Source organism: Caloenas nicobarica, chromosome 3, assembly GCF_036013445.1.
Source record: "Caloenas nicobarica isolate bCalNic1 chromosome 3, bCalNic1.hap1, whole genome shotgun sequence".
Taxonomy (NCBI): domain Eukaryota; kingdom Metazoa; phylum Chordata; class Aves; order Columbiformes; family Columbidae; genus Caloenas; species Caloenas nicobarica.
In genome coordinates, this window is record NC_088247.1 from 73085902 (window position 1) to 73103084 (window position 17183).

The window sequence follows — 17183 nt, forward strand, 5'->3', positions numbered from 1 at the left end:
AGACATTCTCTTCTAAGACTGGTATGCGTGTATGCAATGTAAATATTGTGATATTTGACTTAGAATTAAAATTATGTATGGCTTTTACTTTCTTTCCTGTTTATGTAACAAGCAGGGGTTTTATTAGACTTTATTTTCACATTTTAAAAGTCATAAATATTTTTTCATAATTACTCCTTTACAGAAACAGTATTTCAATAATTTCACTTTAAATTACTTTTTCCTATTAAATATTTTCACAAGGTTTTTATTTTGTGTGTTGCAGACATACTGAATAAAGAACTGATAGAGTGTATAGTGTTTTAAATGAACTGAAAAAAAAGTGGTTTTCAGCTCGTTAAGTGTAGAAAGCGAACGAAGAATTCCAAACCCTGACCTGAGGGACAGATTCAGTGAAGGACCAGAGAGGACCCATGGGTGCAGTGTTCTAAATCCTATGTATCATGAAAGTGGTACTGCTGAAGGGAACCACCCACTGGCTTACTGATTTTTTTATTTCCTATTTTTTTCTAATCACTGGATTGATGTCACCCGAGACTTAAAGGGGGAATACCGATCCTGAAGATCCATCCTCTCTGTACTGTAGGAAGGGCTTCCTCAATATATTATCAGCTGTATTCTTAAGAGCCATTGAGTATCAGTGCCCAGCTGGCACTTAGCTGTGCAGTCTTTAACTGGTATGACTATTACTACATTTTAATGTAGCCTTGAGAACAGGTGCGACATGCTGGATATCTCTCGTTCTGTAGTCCTTATAATCAATAGAGTTGTTGCATGAAATTGGCCATAAAAAAGGTTTGGAGCAGTGGTCACACTTCAAAGTTATATAGGTGGTAACTTGGGTGTGTCAAATCCCATGTAATTGTAGCAAGTATTTGAGGCAACTGCTGCAATAAAACAATATAATTACAGCCTATGTGCAAGGTTTCAGTCATAAATACATGGAAAGTTTGTGTGCTGAGATCATTTGAGGCAGTAGTTCTGAATTATTTAAAGGACTTTAGTTCATTAGCTAATATTTATTCTGAGTTCTCTACTTAGTGACAAATTTGGGGAGTTTTCTGTATTCTCTATAACAAAATTTTGTTTTATTTTTGAAGTAGAAGTTTGTTTTGTTTAATTTACATTAGTATCTTGCCTGTTACTTTCTGTTTGTCATGAACTGTTGTATGGGTTGTTTACAAATAAATTTGTTTTGTAATTGCTGCAACTGAGTAAATATGGAAAAAATAGAACTATTTCAGGAGAAGGTAGTATAATGATTAAAAACCATATATAAATGTATGCTTATGTAATTACCATAAGATTAAATTATTATAGTTTTAGAGTTAACTAGCTGTTTTAATAGCTTAGCAAAAAAAAGGAGATAAAATATAAGGCTAGACTGTTATTATTAAATGTGTTAAAATCTAACAGTCTTAGCAGTAATGCTGTATAAAATGCTATTGAAGTGCTGTTTTCTTTGTTCCACTCAGTACTGTACTACTGATTGTGGGTCACCATTGCAGAAAAAGTTGAATAAATCATGAACAACCAACTACACTAATATTTATGCACTGCTTAGGAGTATTACCATAGTATGAATCCAAAGCAGACAACACAAAGCTCACATAGTCTGTTCCTCAAAACAAACAAAAGGGTGGTGGTGGGGAAACAAAAAACCAAAAGCTCAGGAAACCTGTATGAATGGAGGCTCAACCTGAACAAAATCATTGCAATTAACTGATGAGCTTTCCTAGCTACGGAGCAAATGAGTTACTATATGGATTAGAGTGACCCTGACATTTAGGCTTTCAGTTGTTTCCAACGGGTAAAAAAACCTCTTAGCCTGTCTGGACAACGCAGTAGGTTTGGTAACATGCTGTGATTTATGCCACTCGTAGCATAATGTCTGTTTAACAACAATATTCTGTGGAAAATGAGTTTGTTATATTAGTCAATGTATTTGACTGTTCATCATCTCCAAAAGACCCCTGGACTGTAGAGGGGAACACTGTTCAGAGCAGAGCAAGATTCCAGCTAAGCAGTGGGATAAGAACCGTGGGCAGTCAGTCATCCTCCTAGCAGTACCTGCTCACTAGGATAAAGCCCTTCTGTAATAGATGGAGTTTCACGAGGCCTGTTGACTGCAGAATTAATTTGAGTGTCGTTTCTGGTCTCACTCCTTTCTAATCCAAAATGCAAGGCATCCTTCTCACGCTTCTGTAAATCTGAAAATTCCAGAACTTAGTACTGTGGGAGAAATAACTGTAAAGAAATGAGAGAGAGTGAATAACTGAGTGACATATTAATTATATAATTTGTTAGTGGGAAGCACTCCTAAGTGACTACAAAAGGCTCTCTTTTAAAAAAAAAACCAAACACCTCAACCTTATGTAATAGGGCTGTATTAGTGCTGCTGTATGATTAAAGGAGAACCAGGGCCACTGAAACCCAGCTGATGTCTCAAGTGAAATTGCACATTTCAAGAAGTATTGAGATTGCAAATTCAAATTAGAAGATACCAGAATTAAGGTTGCTAGTTATGACCTTTTTGTATAAATGAACTTTTCCATGGAGTTAATCACTATGCTGTGACTAGATTTTTTTTTCTTTGCCACACCCCTATTTAAATAAATGGGACATAGATTGTTCATTTCTCAGGTAAGCAACTGAGATGCAACATTTGAAGTAGAAAATGTTGATTGCTTTGCATGTCTAAGGTGAGGTGAGTGGAAACTGAGTTTTCAGAATATTTTTACACAGCAGTTTATGTATTATAGTAAAATTACATTTGACATAAGCAGCACTGGTGAGTGCCCACCATGTCTACAGAGTTTCAGGTCAGGCAGTCGGAGCCTGGGGCTCCCTCATCCTCAACCCTGTTGCTAGTGTTTTGGCCCAGTTGTCTGAAGGTGTGACTGACAGCTGGCAGCTTCCTGCGAAGGGATCTGCCTGTGCCCTTCTTTGTGCTTTGTCTGCTGCTTGTGGGATGTGTCACTGAGCCAGTTCAGCTGGCTAAACAGACAAAACCCAATCTGACAGCAGTTGCTTGCTGCTGTGTTAAACCGGCTCTGCAAGGGCCCCAGTCAGTGAGCACTGGTGCAAAGAAGAGGGAAGGGCTCTGCATGCACACGCAAGGAAGGAGAAAGGAATGGAGCTGCTTGTGGTGGTGGGAGGCAGCATTTACCATTTCAGCTCTGTTGTTGGAAGTTATGCAGGAAACTCTTCTATACAAAGAAACTCAGAATACTTTTGACCTGTGATTCGGGAGTGTTTCTGAGCTGACTATGCAAGATCAGTGCTCTAATTACCACCACAGACATTGTGTCTAAAGCTGGCAATATTCACTTAAGCAACCACTTATAAGAAAGTTTGGTTTATGTTTAGCACTGTGTTTTCTTGTTGGCATAGGAGGTGATTTGAATCTAATTATTCAGGATAGCATTTAGCTGCCTAGGTACTTAAGTCTTCTTGCCATCCCTGTGGATTTACAGGAAGGAGAAGTGATTCAGACACCTCTTCATTATGCATCTTTGAGGAAATGTTCAGGGCAGATTCATCCCAAGGATTGAAACAGAGAGGGGAAATACGAAAAATACTAGGTGTAATCACATCAGTGCTGATACCCCATTTCTCATTAAGGTCAGGATTCTGCAAAGCACTTCAGCTTATGCATGAGTTCTGTTGTAACACTGATTGCTCCCCCCACCTTTCTTTTTTGAAGTCTCACTGTGCATGTTCTTGTCAAAACTCACAGTTACCATTAATTTACACATTTATCCAGAGCAGAAAGAGCCATTTCCAAGCAGTGGAAGTTACAGATTTTGAACTAAAGCTCTGGGATTGCAACCATGTCAGCCTGGCCCTGGCAGTAAAAACAGCTTTGCTTTTCTGTGCACGGCCTCTTTCCTGCATTTTGCTGCATTCGTGTACCCCAGCAGTAAAGTACTATTGGCAAAGTGTCACTGGTTAAAGTATTAAAGTTAGTCCCCTTCCTGTACCCTTCCCATCCCCAACTTGCCCCCTAAACCACTCTAAAAAAACCCAAAAAACCAGGTGACAAATGTTTGTTTGTTTTTAATTTTTTTAAACCTCACTGAGCAAGAACAGTTTCTTTAAGGCTCGGGAAGTTATTTGAAGCTTAACTACTACCTAGATATGCTTGGTTGAGTCACGAGTCTCTTAGTTTTGTTGCTTTGACAAATTGTAAAAGTCTAAAGATCACAATGTCCTAAAATAAAGCTAACAACATATCACTATAAAAATAATTTTATTTTTAAAGTCATTGCATTTTAAAGAAACAGTGGCAACTGTTCAGTATTCTTAAACAGATTACTTATTTTTTTTGTGCATGTGAATAGTAAAAACTATGAACCTGTTCTTTTTTATTTCAGCTGGTTTTTGAGGATAAGGAATAGGGAAAAGTTTTCCTTTGCATTTTCTTAAATTTAGCGGGCAGTTCTGTACTGAGTTTTATAACTGTATCTGAAACTTGTCTGTTACATTGCAGGTTAAGAGGTTGTACTTCTCAATTTTCTTGGTACACGGAGGTTATGATAACATGTTCAATCTGAGTTTCTGTTAAAAATGTTCTGTAGTTACATCTTCATATACTTTTGTGCAAAGATTTGGCGTGAAATTTCACTTTTCTTAGTAAGTTTTAAGCAGCTTCTGAAAAGATCTTAAGGAAGTTAGTAATCACATTGTTGTAAATGTTAACAGCATGAGAAAATGGGGAGGAATAGTTCTCTCTTTTAAAAGATTACAATTACTTTATAACTAAAAAAGTGAACAGTTGGCCTATTTTCATTTTACAAAGTTGTCTTTACAATATGCTCCTTCAAGAACTTTACCAACATTTATGCAGAGCAATCCCTATTGATATATCTTACTTTTCATATATATGAAGCATATATGCTTCTCATACTTGAGGAAACACTAAAAGCAAAATGGTTGGATTTTCAAGCAGAGGCTGAGTCACTGGACTTTGCAAGTGATAGTAAATGGACATTAGGAAAATAGAAGTGTGGATATGTTGGCATTAAAATGCAAGGTGTAAGCAGCTCTGTTTATTCTGTTAGGTCACTTAGCTATTACTTTTTTTTCTTTGTATTTTTTTCCTCATCTTGCTGTAAATTCAGCCTGAAATTAAAAAAAAAAAAAAAAAGTCATTCATTCCTAATTAGTAAAAGAAAATGAAATATATCAAATTATGTATGAATTAATGTAGCTTTGTCTGTTTCTTACACTTCTAAATAAAGGAGTGAAAATTGCTGGAATTCATGCTTAGATTAAGCAGGAATATCACCTGAAGAAAAGTGTGGTTTTAATTTGTTATTTCTTGACTCTCATGGTTTCTTCAACATCACTTAGAAGTGGAGCTGTCACAGAAGAGCCAGAGCACAGGTATTTGAGGATGAGCTTAACTGAGAAATGAATCAGTTCAACACTGAGCTCAAATTATTGAGGAGGGTAGTGTTCACCAGCTTTGCTATGTAAAGCAGCAATCAAATCTAAGCAAGGCAGAGAGGGAATAAAATGCAGATTAGAAAAAGAAAAATGGTTGCATTTCAGTAAAGGCAGATGCCACAATTATCTGGGGCAGTTACTGTTGATGAAAGTTACATGATAGTACTTCAAAAGAGGGAAGAAAATGTTTCAAAAAGTCTAAAATTATACTACCAGCCAAAAAGCTGGTCATGTTCTCCATTGAATACAAAAATATAATTTGTTTTACGGTTTTTACTTTTACAAGTGCTGGTGACTAATGCAACATTGATTACAGTGTTCAAAATTCAGTATGCTGTAAACGGTAGTCCAAATTGCAGTCAGTAGCAGTGTTTTGGGGGTGTGTTCTTTTTGTGTTTTTTTTTGTTTTGGTTTTTGTTTTAAACTAGTAAAAAAGTCTCTAAAGAAATATTCAGGAGAACTATACTGTGTAGACTAGAAGACCAAGAAACCTATGAACAGACACTTTTCCCTTAGATACAGCTGAGTAGTGGTAGCACTTCTTTAAACAGTAGAGTAATTACTCAGCAATGTGAAACCACAGCTCAGGTATTTCCCATAAGTTCCCAAATCCCAACCGCTGGCTCTGATGATGCTTTCTATCTTTTGTGTTCATTGCACAGATGACAGTAAAAGTTTCATATGAATGGAAAAAGGAAAAACTAAGGGGCGCTCCATGAAGCTGGAAATAAAGGTTCTCTTCAGCATGCTTTTTGTGAGTTTTATCCAATCATTCACAACTGTGAAAAGCCTCCAGTCCTAAGTAAAAGAACAAGAACCCACCTCTTGGTGACATCCTTTATCAGTGGGGTAGAGACACCTCCAGCACTTCATGTGTACTTTTTTTTTTTCCTCACCTCCTGGGCAGTGATCTGCCTTCTTAAAGGGTGAAGTGAACTGTTACATTGCATTTTCTTGGAATTGCAAGTTTGTTCTTAAAGCAACTTCATTGGTGTTGCCATGCCTTGTTAGTTTTGGAGAGTATATTAGCTTAGGTCCTTCTGGATGTCAACACTTTTAGCTCTCCTAGTTTGAGAATCCCAGATGAAAACACAGGCATCAGACTTTGAGTTTAATTAATATTATTTTGCCTTTCAACAGGTACTGTAGCAGAGTTTTAGACACCTTGGTAAGTTTTTGGGTGGAATACAGAGGCATGTGTTAGCCAGTCTAGTACCTTTGTGTACTAGTCATCCTCCTAGGTAAAAATATAATGGTAAATTAAAATATAATACAACTAGAATACTGCTTAAGTAAAAACTTAGATGTACAGAAGAAGTTTACTAGTAGTATATAGTAAAAATGATGTTACCGATGTATTGATCCTACTTCAAGACATACCTTTTTAGGTCATGGGGAGGAATAACTGCTTCATAAAAAATGGTCTATTCTGGATATATTTTCTGTTTTGATTTTAACATCCTGTTAATCATCAGTAAACTGAAACTTCTAAAGTATGTTAAGAGTGTTAACTGAGTAATATCTGTGTGTATTAAAGTGCATAATGTATAAGTGCTGCTTGATACTAAGGTAGATGAAACAATACTTATTTTTGTCAGCCTTTCTCCATCTAAAGCTGAATAGCAGAATCAGCTTTATACTGGTTAATAATGCTTACAAACTTACAAGGCAGATAGGTTTATGCAGAAGTGATGTTAGAGCAGTTGCAGGTTATTTTGAAGTTAATTTCATTAGTGACTGCTAATGAATGGACTTGAGTCATGAGTTGCAAAAAACTTCGTATCTGTATTTCCTGATTAGAGAATGCTCTGAGGAATGTGTCTGGTGTCACAGATTAGGTTTTGTTGATCTAAGCTTTCATTTTAAAATGTCTTTTGTACCTTGAGATTCAGAATATGAAGGTACTTCCCTTCAAAAACCTGTCTGAATTCAACCCTGAATCAAGAAGACTATTGCATTCAGGTTTTATTGGTATTTCATTTTCTTTTAAGGGAATTTGATTTTTTTATGGATGATATTATGTTAACAGTGGTCAATTTGTGAAAATAATCACAGTATTGTGAAATACCTGTACTGCTTATTCCCTTTCCTATAGGAGAATAAAATTATACTTGGATATCAATGTAACTTTCTCTCCGTATGAACTGTTACTACTTCAGGAATACTGGTAAAGTTAAAAAGTTAAAACACCTGTAGTCCAAAGCCAGAGAAATGAACAGCCTCACTGCTCTGACTAGGTAAAGTTTGACACTTCATGGTAATTTTACGTATCAACAATTGCATTCATCTCTAACAGATATAACCAGGTGTTGTGTTTATGTGCATTTGATGTGATAAATTCTCATTCCCTGAGGATACTGGTGATTACAAAACTTTCTTACTTTCATCCCCAAACAGTTGAATAGTCAGTCTTAACAGGCTCCTCTTGGCTTTTGATAGCACTCGACAATACGGCTCGTCCTGCAAATCATTGCTTTTATTTTTCACACTGACACGATTTTGAGACAGTTACGCAAGAAGCAAATTCTGGAGCGATGCAATCCCGTTGCCTGTTTCAGAGAAACAAGGCAGTTTCTGCTGGCTGGGCGCTCCGGAGCCGTCGGGTGGTCCAGCTGTGCCCGTGGGGAGCTGAGGGGTGGGAGGCCCTGCTGGCCTGGGCGGCGGCAGTGGCCTCCTCTGCCCTCAGCAGCCCTGGGCAGGGCATCAGCACCCTTGCGCCGGGAAGCCGCAGCTTTAGACAGATCCTGTCTGGTGCTTCATCCCTGTAGGATCTCAGTTTGGGACAGTGCTTGGTTTGGAGTTTCCTGAGCACAAAGGCTGTGTTGAGGCTCCAAGACAGAGAACAGAATCTTGCCTTTTCTGTGCGTTGACCCATTAGGCTGTTTCATGCCATCAAATTTTTTTCAGAATAGTTCTTTAAAGTTTTGTTTAGGTAATGCCCTTTGACAGTGTTTCATAGCTACCGGCTAGTTTAATATGAGTTGGAAGTCACCCACTTCTTAATCCAGAATTGTGTTGAAGGGAACTTAGTATACAACAATAGTGGATAATTAAAGACATACTACCTAATACTAACTTGTCTGACATTCAAAACAGTAAGTACATGACTGTTAAGTTAAGCAATTGATCTGTTCCTTCTGTATGAGAAAAACTTCAATCAGAAATTCTAAATGTGAAATAAGCTACAGTGTTATCCCTGACTAGGTGCTACTCCTTCAGCATTTCTTTTGTTACATTATTTTTTCACCAGCTTTCTGCTTGTGAAACTGCTGCCATTAGAAGCTCAGTAGGAGCAAAAGTCTATGTTAATTTGCCTGACTGTAACCGCACAATTAAAGCAGTTTATCAGCAGGGGTTAGGACAATCAGTGTGTTCTGATGCTTCATGTTATAAAATTACTTCTGTTGTTCAAACAGATACTGTAATTAGTGCATCATTTTAAACTGTTTTTCTGCAGGGCGGGCTTGGAGTTTCATCTTATAAAAACCTCTACTTTTGCTACTTAGCTAAGCACTTATTTTGTTTGCAGGCCTCTTCTAAAGTAACAACTTCTATGGAAATGTTAATGTCAGGAGTATATCATGTGAGTACACGTATGAGTACAGGTTTTGCAAGCCGTGGGTTGTTTTTCAGGGGTTTTTTGTTTGTGTTTCACCAGTGAGTCCTGTCAAGACTTAGATTCACTGGCAAAAATGGAAGGAGAAATCTCCATGTTTTTACTTACAATTATTACTACATATTAGCATTTAATGCCTAGTTCTTACACAGATGAACAAGTTGCTTCATGTCAGATAATAAAGATAACTCTGTGTTCTGTCCTTGACACGTGCATAATTAGATTTAATTTAGGATAGTCTCATGAAACATGGTGAGGCAGTCTTTAAGTGGCACTTACGTGTGGTCTCTCACTTTCTCCCTTTCCCAGTTACAGCGCTGACCTTGTGTTGGCCCTCAGTAGCCCCTTATAATCTTGTCCAGCAGACGGTAAGAGGGAAGAGGATGTGGTTGTGCTGTAGCAGCATGTTGGCCTGGCTCTCGGAAAGGCTGGTGAGGTGCTGGGGCCAGTCCCAGTGGAGGAATAAGGACTGCCTGGTAAGGGGAGGGAACCTTCCGAAGTTGCTAGATTGGCCACAAAAGGATATAGTAAACAATAAGAGATGATTCAAATGATTTTTGTTTCATTAGGACAAGAGCTCTCATGAATATTTATCAGTTGGTGTGGAGTTATTTTTATATCTGAGACTGCTAAGTGGTTTCTTCCTTGCACAATATGTTACAGAAATCCTCTGTATTCCAAATGTTTATTTTCAACTATCTCTGCAGCAGAGGCACCAAAAACTTAAAAATAAAATTCTGTGGTTCAGGTCGGCAGGAAAAACAGTTATGAGAACAAAAGTTACGTTGAACACTACAAGATGGACAACTCTTGTGGCCCGTGAAAGGTGGGGAGTAATGACTTAGTTTAGGGAAAAGAACATTCTTTTTAGGTTCCTCTGGCTTGGTTTTACCCGTTCAACTGTGTCGACAAAAGATTGTTAAGTAAGATATAATCCGTATTGGATGTTTGAGTAATATTTCTCTCAGGGTCATTAATTCAGACCTGACAACGTTGCATGGCTACAATATATATCAACTCTTATTTAAAAATACTCAAACTAGAGCAGGACTAGAATTTGCTTATAATGACCTTTCTAATTTATTACTTTTTAGTTAAGTTTAACTTTTGTTTCAGTTGCTTTAAATCAACGTGTTAACTTCTTGATTCACACAACTTATTATAAACTGCCCTTCCAGCTATTTTTAAAACTTTGATATGTATGTCTGAATGTTTTCATTATGGAAAATAAACATTCACCTAGAACTACTGTCAACTGTAATGTACCTATAACACAATTTATTAGACAACATGTACTGTGGTAATTTTACTAAATAGCTGAACTTCTTTCCACATCTTAGCTCCTCCACTTGACTGTGAGAAGTGGCTTTGAGGAGTGATTGTACTGTTTCTTACATCTTAGGATTTTAATTAAAGTTCTTAGAATGTACTTGAATTAAACCTTTGTACAGTTTAAAGGACTAAAGCTGTTCTGTTACCTTTTAATTATAGCATTCAATTTGACATTATATGGAAACATTATTTCCTTTTACTCTTACCTTTCTGTGTTTTTTTTGTCATTCAGTAGGGAGAGCAACAGCTTCTAATAGGTTGGTGAAAACAGAATTTAATAACCTGTCACTTCAAGATGAGTGAGGATACGAAGGTTGTTTCTCTACGTTTCCTTGAGCCAGTGGCTTTATTTCTTTAAAAGGCCCGTGCTGTTTGTACCGAGCCATGTTTGTGTTTTCCAGTGGGCAGGATTACTGGAATTCTAGGAGTTAGTGTGGAAAAAGTGCATAGGATGGAAGTTGTGCGGTTTTTTAACATGGGCCATAGCTTTCTGGAAAAAAAAAAGCTATGTGAAAACTTCCTTCCACTCTTACCACGTTGAATTCATTCTTTCTGTATTGTCTAACTAATATATCCCTGCCTGCATATAGACAGATACTAGGGAAGTGTTTCTTTTCAGTGTTTATTTCATTTTCCTTTAGTGGCATTTTGACAGCTGGAAATAACTGGATTCTACTTCACCAGTTTTTAATTCATCAACTTATTTTTAGTCAATTGACCATACTGTGAAGCTCTTTAGGCCTTTGTGGTGAGAAATAAAGTTTGAGGTTTTTTTAAAAGTTCTTGATAAAATATTTTGTGATGGCTTGCTTTGTGAAAATATTTTTCCCTTTAGCCATTTGAATCTTTTGAACAATTTTGGTCAAGCTGACCAGGCACTTCTTTCCTTTGGGTTTTAAGTTTTTTGAAAATTATTGGCTAGATGGAAGAGACACCTAATTTAATGTCTTCCTCAACAGAAGGGATGTGCTGAGTTTTCAGTCATCTGCTTTGCATATCTTACAGACACCTAGTAAGCTGCTGTCTCTGAAGTCAATAGTCGAGGCATTAAGGAGGAGGCTTTGGGATGGGATATGAAGCTGTAAATGTAAATGACCTTGAAGGACTGGGTTGCAGGAGATAAAAGACCACAACTTGGAATTACTGTGGTAGGATGAGTTGTATGGAGAACAAAGGACACAAATCAATAGGGAGCTGGACTTCAGTATTTCTCCTCATGGAAGAGCTTTTCTGATACTAAAGCTTGGCTGTATAGATTCAAGTCAATTGTATCCTCAGCTTTTTGGCTCCCCCCTAAACCTCTCCCAAAGAAAGTAGAAAATAATTAGGAGGGCAAAAAAATCTGCAATTATGTTACTTTTTTTTTTGTGCAACTAAGTTTCAAGAAGTTTTACCAAGATTTTTTTTTTATCTGCCTGAGCCATTGACTTTATTAGCAAGATAAATATTGAGTGGTTTCTTGAAGTCCATTATTGTGTATAGGTACCCTGAGGATGAGCGTATACACACAGGCAACAGAATGAAAGCAAAATCTGTTTACAGAATTAGACTATATTTAAGGATACTGAAATTTCTACCAAACAAGGAGCACGGTGAAATTTCATCTGCCAGCTATGTTGCTCTTAATGTTCTTTAATTTAGCAGACAAGATAGTTTGGTTGTAATTAAGCTTTTCTAATATTGTTGTTCCCCAAGGTTGTGACATAAATTATTTTACTCTGTAGTTCCCTGCATCTTCACTGCCTCCATTTTTCCCGTATAATTCTCCCATAAACAATATCTGGAATGCAGGAAAACTTCATGCTGTAAATTACTTCTTGTGTATGTAATATAATTTTGAGTATATGCAATTGAATTTCTTTTTCCCAAGTCTTTTATTCAGGCTGATTCTTTATTTTATGTGCATACCCTTTCTGCTGTGGTAACAAATGTTTTTTGCCCAAAATAACTTTCATGGCAGTTTCTGTTCCTCTTTGCTGCATTTTCTATAGGTGGACCTGGCCACTAGTCTGAATTGCTCAACAGTTGCTACTGAAGGACAGGAGGCAATAGGCACACTGAAATGAATCACATTTAAACATAAGAAAAAACTTATTTTAATTGTGACTGAACACGAGTTGAATACTGAATAGGTTGCCTGGAGAGGTGATGGAGTCTCCATCCTTGGAGATACTTAAAACCTGGCCCTCAGCAACATGCTTGAGTAGACCCTGCCCTGAGCAGGGGGAGGTTGGACTGGGTGATGTCCAGGGTCTCTTTCCACCTCAGCCATTCTTTGGTTCTGTGGAGTAACCTGATTTGTCTTTAGCTGCAGTTCACTTGAAGGTAGCTACAGTTTGTAGTTTCTTTCTGCAGAGGTATGCAGCAGGGCAAGTTGTAGTCATTCTCTCCTGCTCATCTTTTCACCATTTTCTCCCAAAACAATTTCAAAAGAAAACCTTAAACAACCCTTCAAGTTTTGAACCATATTTCATGAGTCTTAAGAAAGACACTTTCTAACTTGAATTCCAGATATAATAGATTTACCCATTCAGACTTTTCTATAATAAAACAGGGTTGGGAAAGTATGTTTTCAAGAGTTGTTGCACAGAGGACTAGATTAATTTAAGTAAAGATTTAACTTGGGGGAAAAAAATCTGGTTTTCCAAACTATCCTTTCGGGGTTTAAAAGGAAAATGAGGTAGCATAAAAAAATTACAGCTCTTAACTGTGAGAAGTTGCAGGTTCTCTCTCCCCCCACGAGCCTAACCTTGTCATACATTTTGTATCTGACCTTCTGTTTGAATGAACTAGTGTAGATCTGAATTTCCTGCTTTTGGTAAAAACAAACAATCAAACATACATATTGGTATAACATTCAACTAGCATTTTCAATAAACCAGACAACTTTTCTTGGAAAACTGTTTAACACAGTAAGAAAGCAACCTCACAGGAGAAAATGGAAGTGGTGGAGGAATTCATAGCCCCAGTGTGTTGAGGTAGAACAGAAGAAACTTGAAGCCCATTCCAAACTCTTATTCTGTTTTCTTTTTCAAGACATATTGTGTGGACATTATTCCTCTTAACTTTTCAGTCTTACCATTTGACTTCAGAAACAGTACTCTCCACAATAGCAGAACTTTTGTTTATGTACTTCATGACCGTAGAAGAGCATATATAGAACTAGTCATATACTAGTTTAGTTATCTTACTGATAAGTATTGGTATGATTGTGCTGTGAGGTCTGACCTTAAAATGTGTGATTATTGACCTTACACAGGTGTTCCATCTAAAAGTAAATTAGGCAGTGTAAAAAAAAAAAACCCAAAACACTATGGTATCATCCGATTATTGTCCTATGTGCAGCTTCAAAAAAAAAAAGTCCTCATGCTACAACAGAATAATTTGAAGTACAACACCAATATTTGACATTACGTTTATCTGAAATATTTAAATGCCAAATAACAGAGAGGAAGGCTACTTTGTTTTATACAATCAAGAATGTACTTTTCTGTGGTCTAAAAGTTAGAAATCAGGCATACATCCACTCTAACAATTCGCATTTTATTTTTCGTTATTGACAAGCGGTAACTCTTCCAAATCTTCTCAGTTTTTGAGACATTGCACCATATTATTTTCCTTGTGAAATAAATCTATGCAGTTCAGTAAGGACCCTTTGTTTGGCCACGCTACGTATAGGCATTCCATTTAATCACAGGCAAGCTAAACCAGCATTTAGGCATTCCTTCTCTTTTAGGAACACAACTTGCTTTTTTACTTGGGGACACCTTTCCATGTCATTTGTCCTTCTTGCTTTTTTTCTTTACCCTGTGGTACTACAGTTGTGCAGGTTATCACACATCTCGTGTTGGTAACTGGTACCTTTTCCATTCCAGTGTTCTGTGGGCTCAGCACCAGTGAGTAAAAAAACAGGTGGTGACATCATTCTTGCTGTGCCCTCTATTGGCTTAGGAACCTTCTCTCATTCATCATACCTGTAACATTACTACCTCATATTAATATAGCTTGTCACGATCTTAAATGAAAACAACTCACTCCTGCTTTGGATTAAAGAAAAATAATAATAAATTGAATTGTTTAAATAGTAATGGTGGAGTTTTGATCATGACAGAGTGAAATAAGCTGCAAATACCTTGTGGTAGATAGTTCTTTCAAAGATTAAATTACAGCAGAGAACATGTTATAACTCAGCTGCACTTTGCATCAGGTTCTGTTTCATAAATGAGGGTTATTTTTCTCTCTTTTTTTCAGCTTCTGAAAGTCACTGAGATATTTTCACAGCCAGCATTGTTTAGAAAGTTAGCTAAAACCCAATTTTTTTAAAAAGGATCTATGTAGCTGATAGTATGGGGTGGTGCATATGTGCACATTACATGAAGAATACTGAAAAGAAATTTCCTTCAAAGTACTGATTCTTTTCCATAAATTTTCCATAGATCTCTCATTATTCTATTTTTTCCCCATTTTTATCCTTGTCTAGTCCACAAAACATTTCAAAATTAAAGACAAAACATTCTAAGGAACAGTGCTCCATCAGGTATATACAAATACAAAATACTGCAAGTATTTGTTAGTATTACATCTTCGAACACTTCCTCTGTATGTCTAATTTTCTGGAAGAATTTAAATGAAATGTGGAGGAAAAGACACATTTGCAATTAACTCTCCTTGCCTTAATTTTTAAAAATGTGAACTGTGGTGAGTCACAAATGTTTGCCCAGGATTTTAAATTTTAGCTGTTTTTTGTATATGTGGGCCTTTATTTAGATTCAAAAGTTATAACCTTCTTCATTTACTGAAGTTTTGATCCCACTCCCCTTTTTTTACTCATTCATTGCTTTTTAAATATTGTCAAATTTAATTTACATTTCTGGGAAACTTAGCTAGCTTTATTCACTGTTTAATAAAAACAGAGTTGGAAAGTATCTTCTGTGTTAGGTTCATTATCTTGTTTTGTGAAAGACTGGAAACTTGAATATGTTGCATAGATTTACTCATCTCTGTTTAAAAATGTTTACATTAAAGATTTGCTGTCGTGTCCTTTGGAGTGATTCAGATGGAGTTTCTATGTATGGTGTCTGTTTTACTTTTCTTGAAAATATTAGCTTAACCACTAGTATGTTTTATCTGTTTAACTATTGAAAGGCTTCAAAGAATGTTCAAAGCTATACTGCACTTCTTGCTGTTGTTCCTTTGTTCAGCTGTGAAAGGTACTCTAAGAAATCATGTGTTTTGTAGTCTTTAAAAAAAAATAAATAATGAGATTCCAAAATACAAACAAAATCCTCAAAAACTTATTTTGAAGCCCAAGTTCTTCTTAGGTAATCCCATAAAACTGTCTTAATAATATGAAGAAGTCTTCTTCCATCTTGCTGAAAATGCAGTTCCTACTATTCACAGAATTGAGTTTGCCTACCGTTTATGTGATTGTTTTATACAGACTGCTACAGTGCTTCATAGCTTCCATGTTTTAATTTTTTTAGGAAGAACAGAACCGAGGCAAGCCCAACTGGGAACACCTGAATGAAGATTTACATGTACTTATCACTGTGGAGGATGCTCAGAACAGAGCAGAAATAAAACTGAAGAGGGCTGTTGAAGAAGTAAAAAAGTTACTGATCCCTGCAGTAAGTATTTGTATGCAAATGTTTGATTTCCATTTCCACAAGTTATTTCCGAAATACAATTAATACTGCAGCAGTAAGAGTAAGTCTGCAGAGTGGCATCCTAAAATGAAATTTAAATATTATTTTGTAATACTCTAGTGATCTTTAAGATGTTTCATCTTGGATCAAATTGTTGCTCAAAACAGAGTAAGATTTTTTTTTTTTTCCTGTTTTAGTATAGATGCAGGAAATTCTTGTCTCTTATAAGGCAACCCTGAACTGTTACAAACACTGACTTTTTCACCTTCTTTCAGTATAGGAATGCTTCACTTTAAGATTGGGAAAATATGACATGCTTCTATGTTTCCCTTTGAAATTATTCTAATACTTTAAAAAAAGAAGACATTTTCTTTTTTAGATCATCATGATAAACACCTTCCAAAAAGAACAAAACCCTTCAGAAACACAGTATCAAAAACCTTTACTATCAGTATACTGGGGAAAACTAAACATAGTGAAACTGGAAAATGGGGTGTCTTTCTCGCTGCCTGATCACATAAACAGCTTCTGCCCAGCCAGATGACTTAGAGCCTTTTGCAGGGACCAGAATTACCCTGGGAGAGCCCTTCTCTTAGATCTGCTCTGCATTGTCACTCAAAGCAAAGTGACTCAGCGTGGCTGTTTAGTGGATCCCATGCCATTAACTTGCAATTTGTGCTGATTTTTACCGCCACTTTTGTGCCATTATAAAATCATAAAATCAATTATTTCTTTTTCAGTGGAGGAAAAATTTTCCATATTACAAGGAAAAATTTAGATTATCTTGTGAAAGAAAGTAGTAGGTGGTATTAAAATGACCTAGGGATTTTGGGTGCTTAGCGAATACTAATAGATAATAGCTGTGAGGAAACTGGTGGTGACACATGCTGTATAAGCACATTTATTCAGAACACATTTTTAAAGTTACCAAAGATCAGAAGAGAGACTTAATTTTTTAATTAACAAAATATGGTAGAATATTAAGCAGAAAGTATGGAAAAAATGTCATTTAGACCTCTTCACATTTCACATTTTCAATCTCTGAAAGCAGAAGACAACTACACAAAGTAGATCTTCAGAATTTATTAATTTACTAAAGAGATCTTGAGCACATTAGCATTGAGTTTATAGTCAGGTTT

At 36.4% G+C, this 17183-nt stretch overlaps 1 protein-coding gene across 5 annotated transcripts in view; it reads left to right on the forward strand.

Moving 5' to 3' along the window:
* QKI (QKI, KH domain containing RNA binding) overlaps positions 1–17183 on the forward strand; it is a 158939-nt gene that overhangs the window by 87232 nt on the left and 54524 nt on the right. For all 5 annotated transcript variants that reach the window (XM_065632649.1, XM_065632650.1, XM_065632652.1 and 2 more), the window contains exon 4: positions 15883–16026. In XM_065632649.1, the coding sequence (XP_065488721.1) occupies positions 15883–16026 (144 nt within the window). The remainder of the gene's footprint in view (positions 1–15882; positions 16027–17183) is intronic.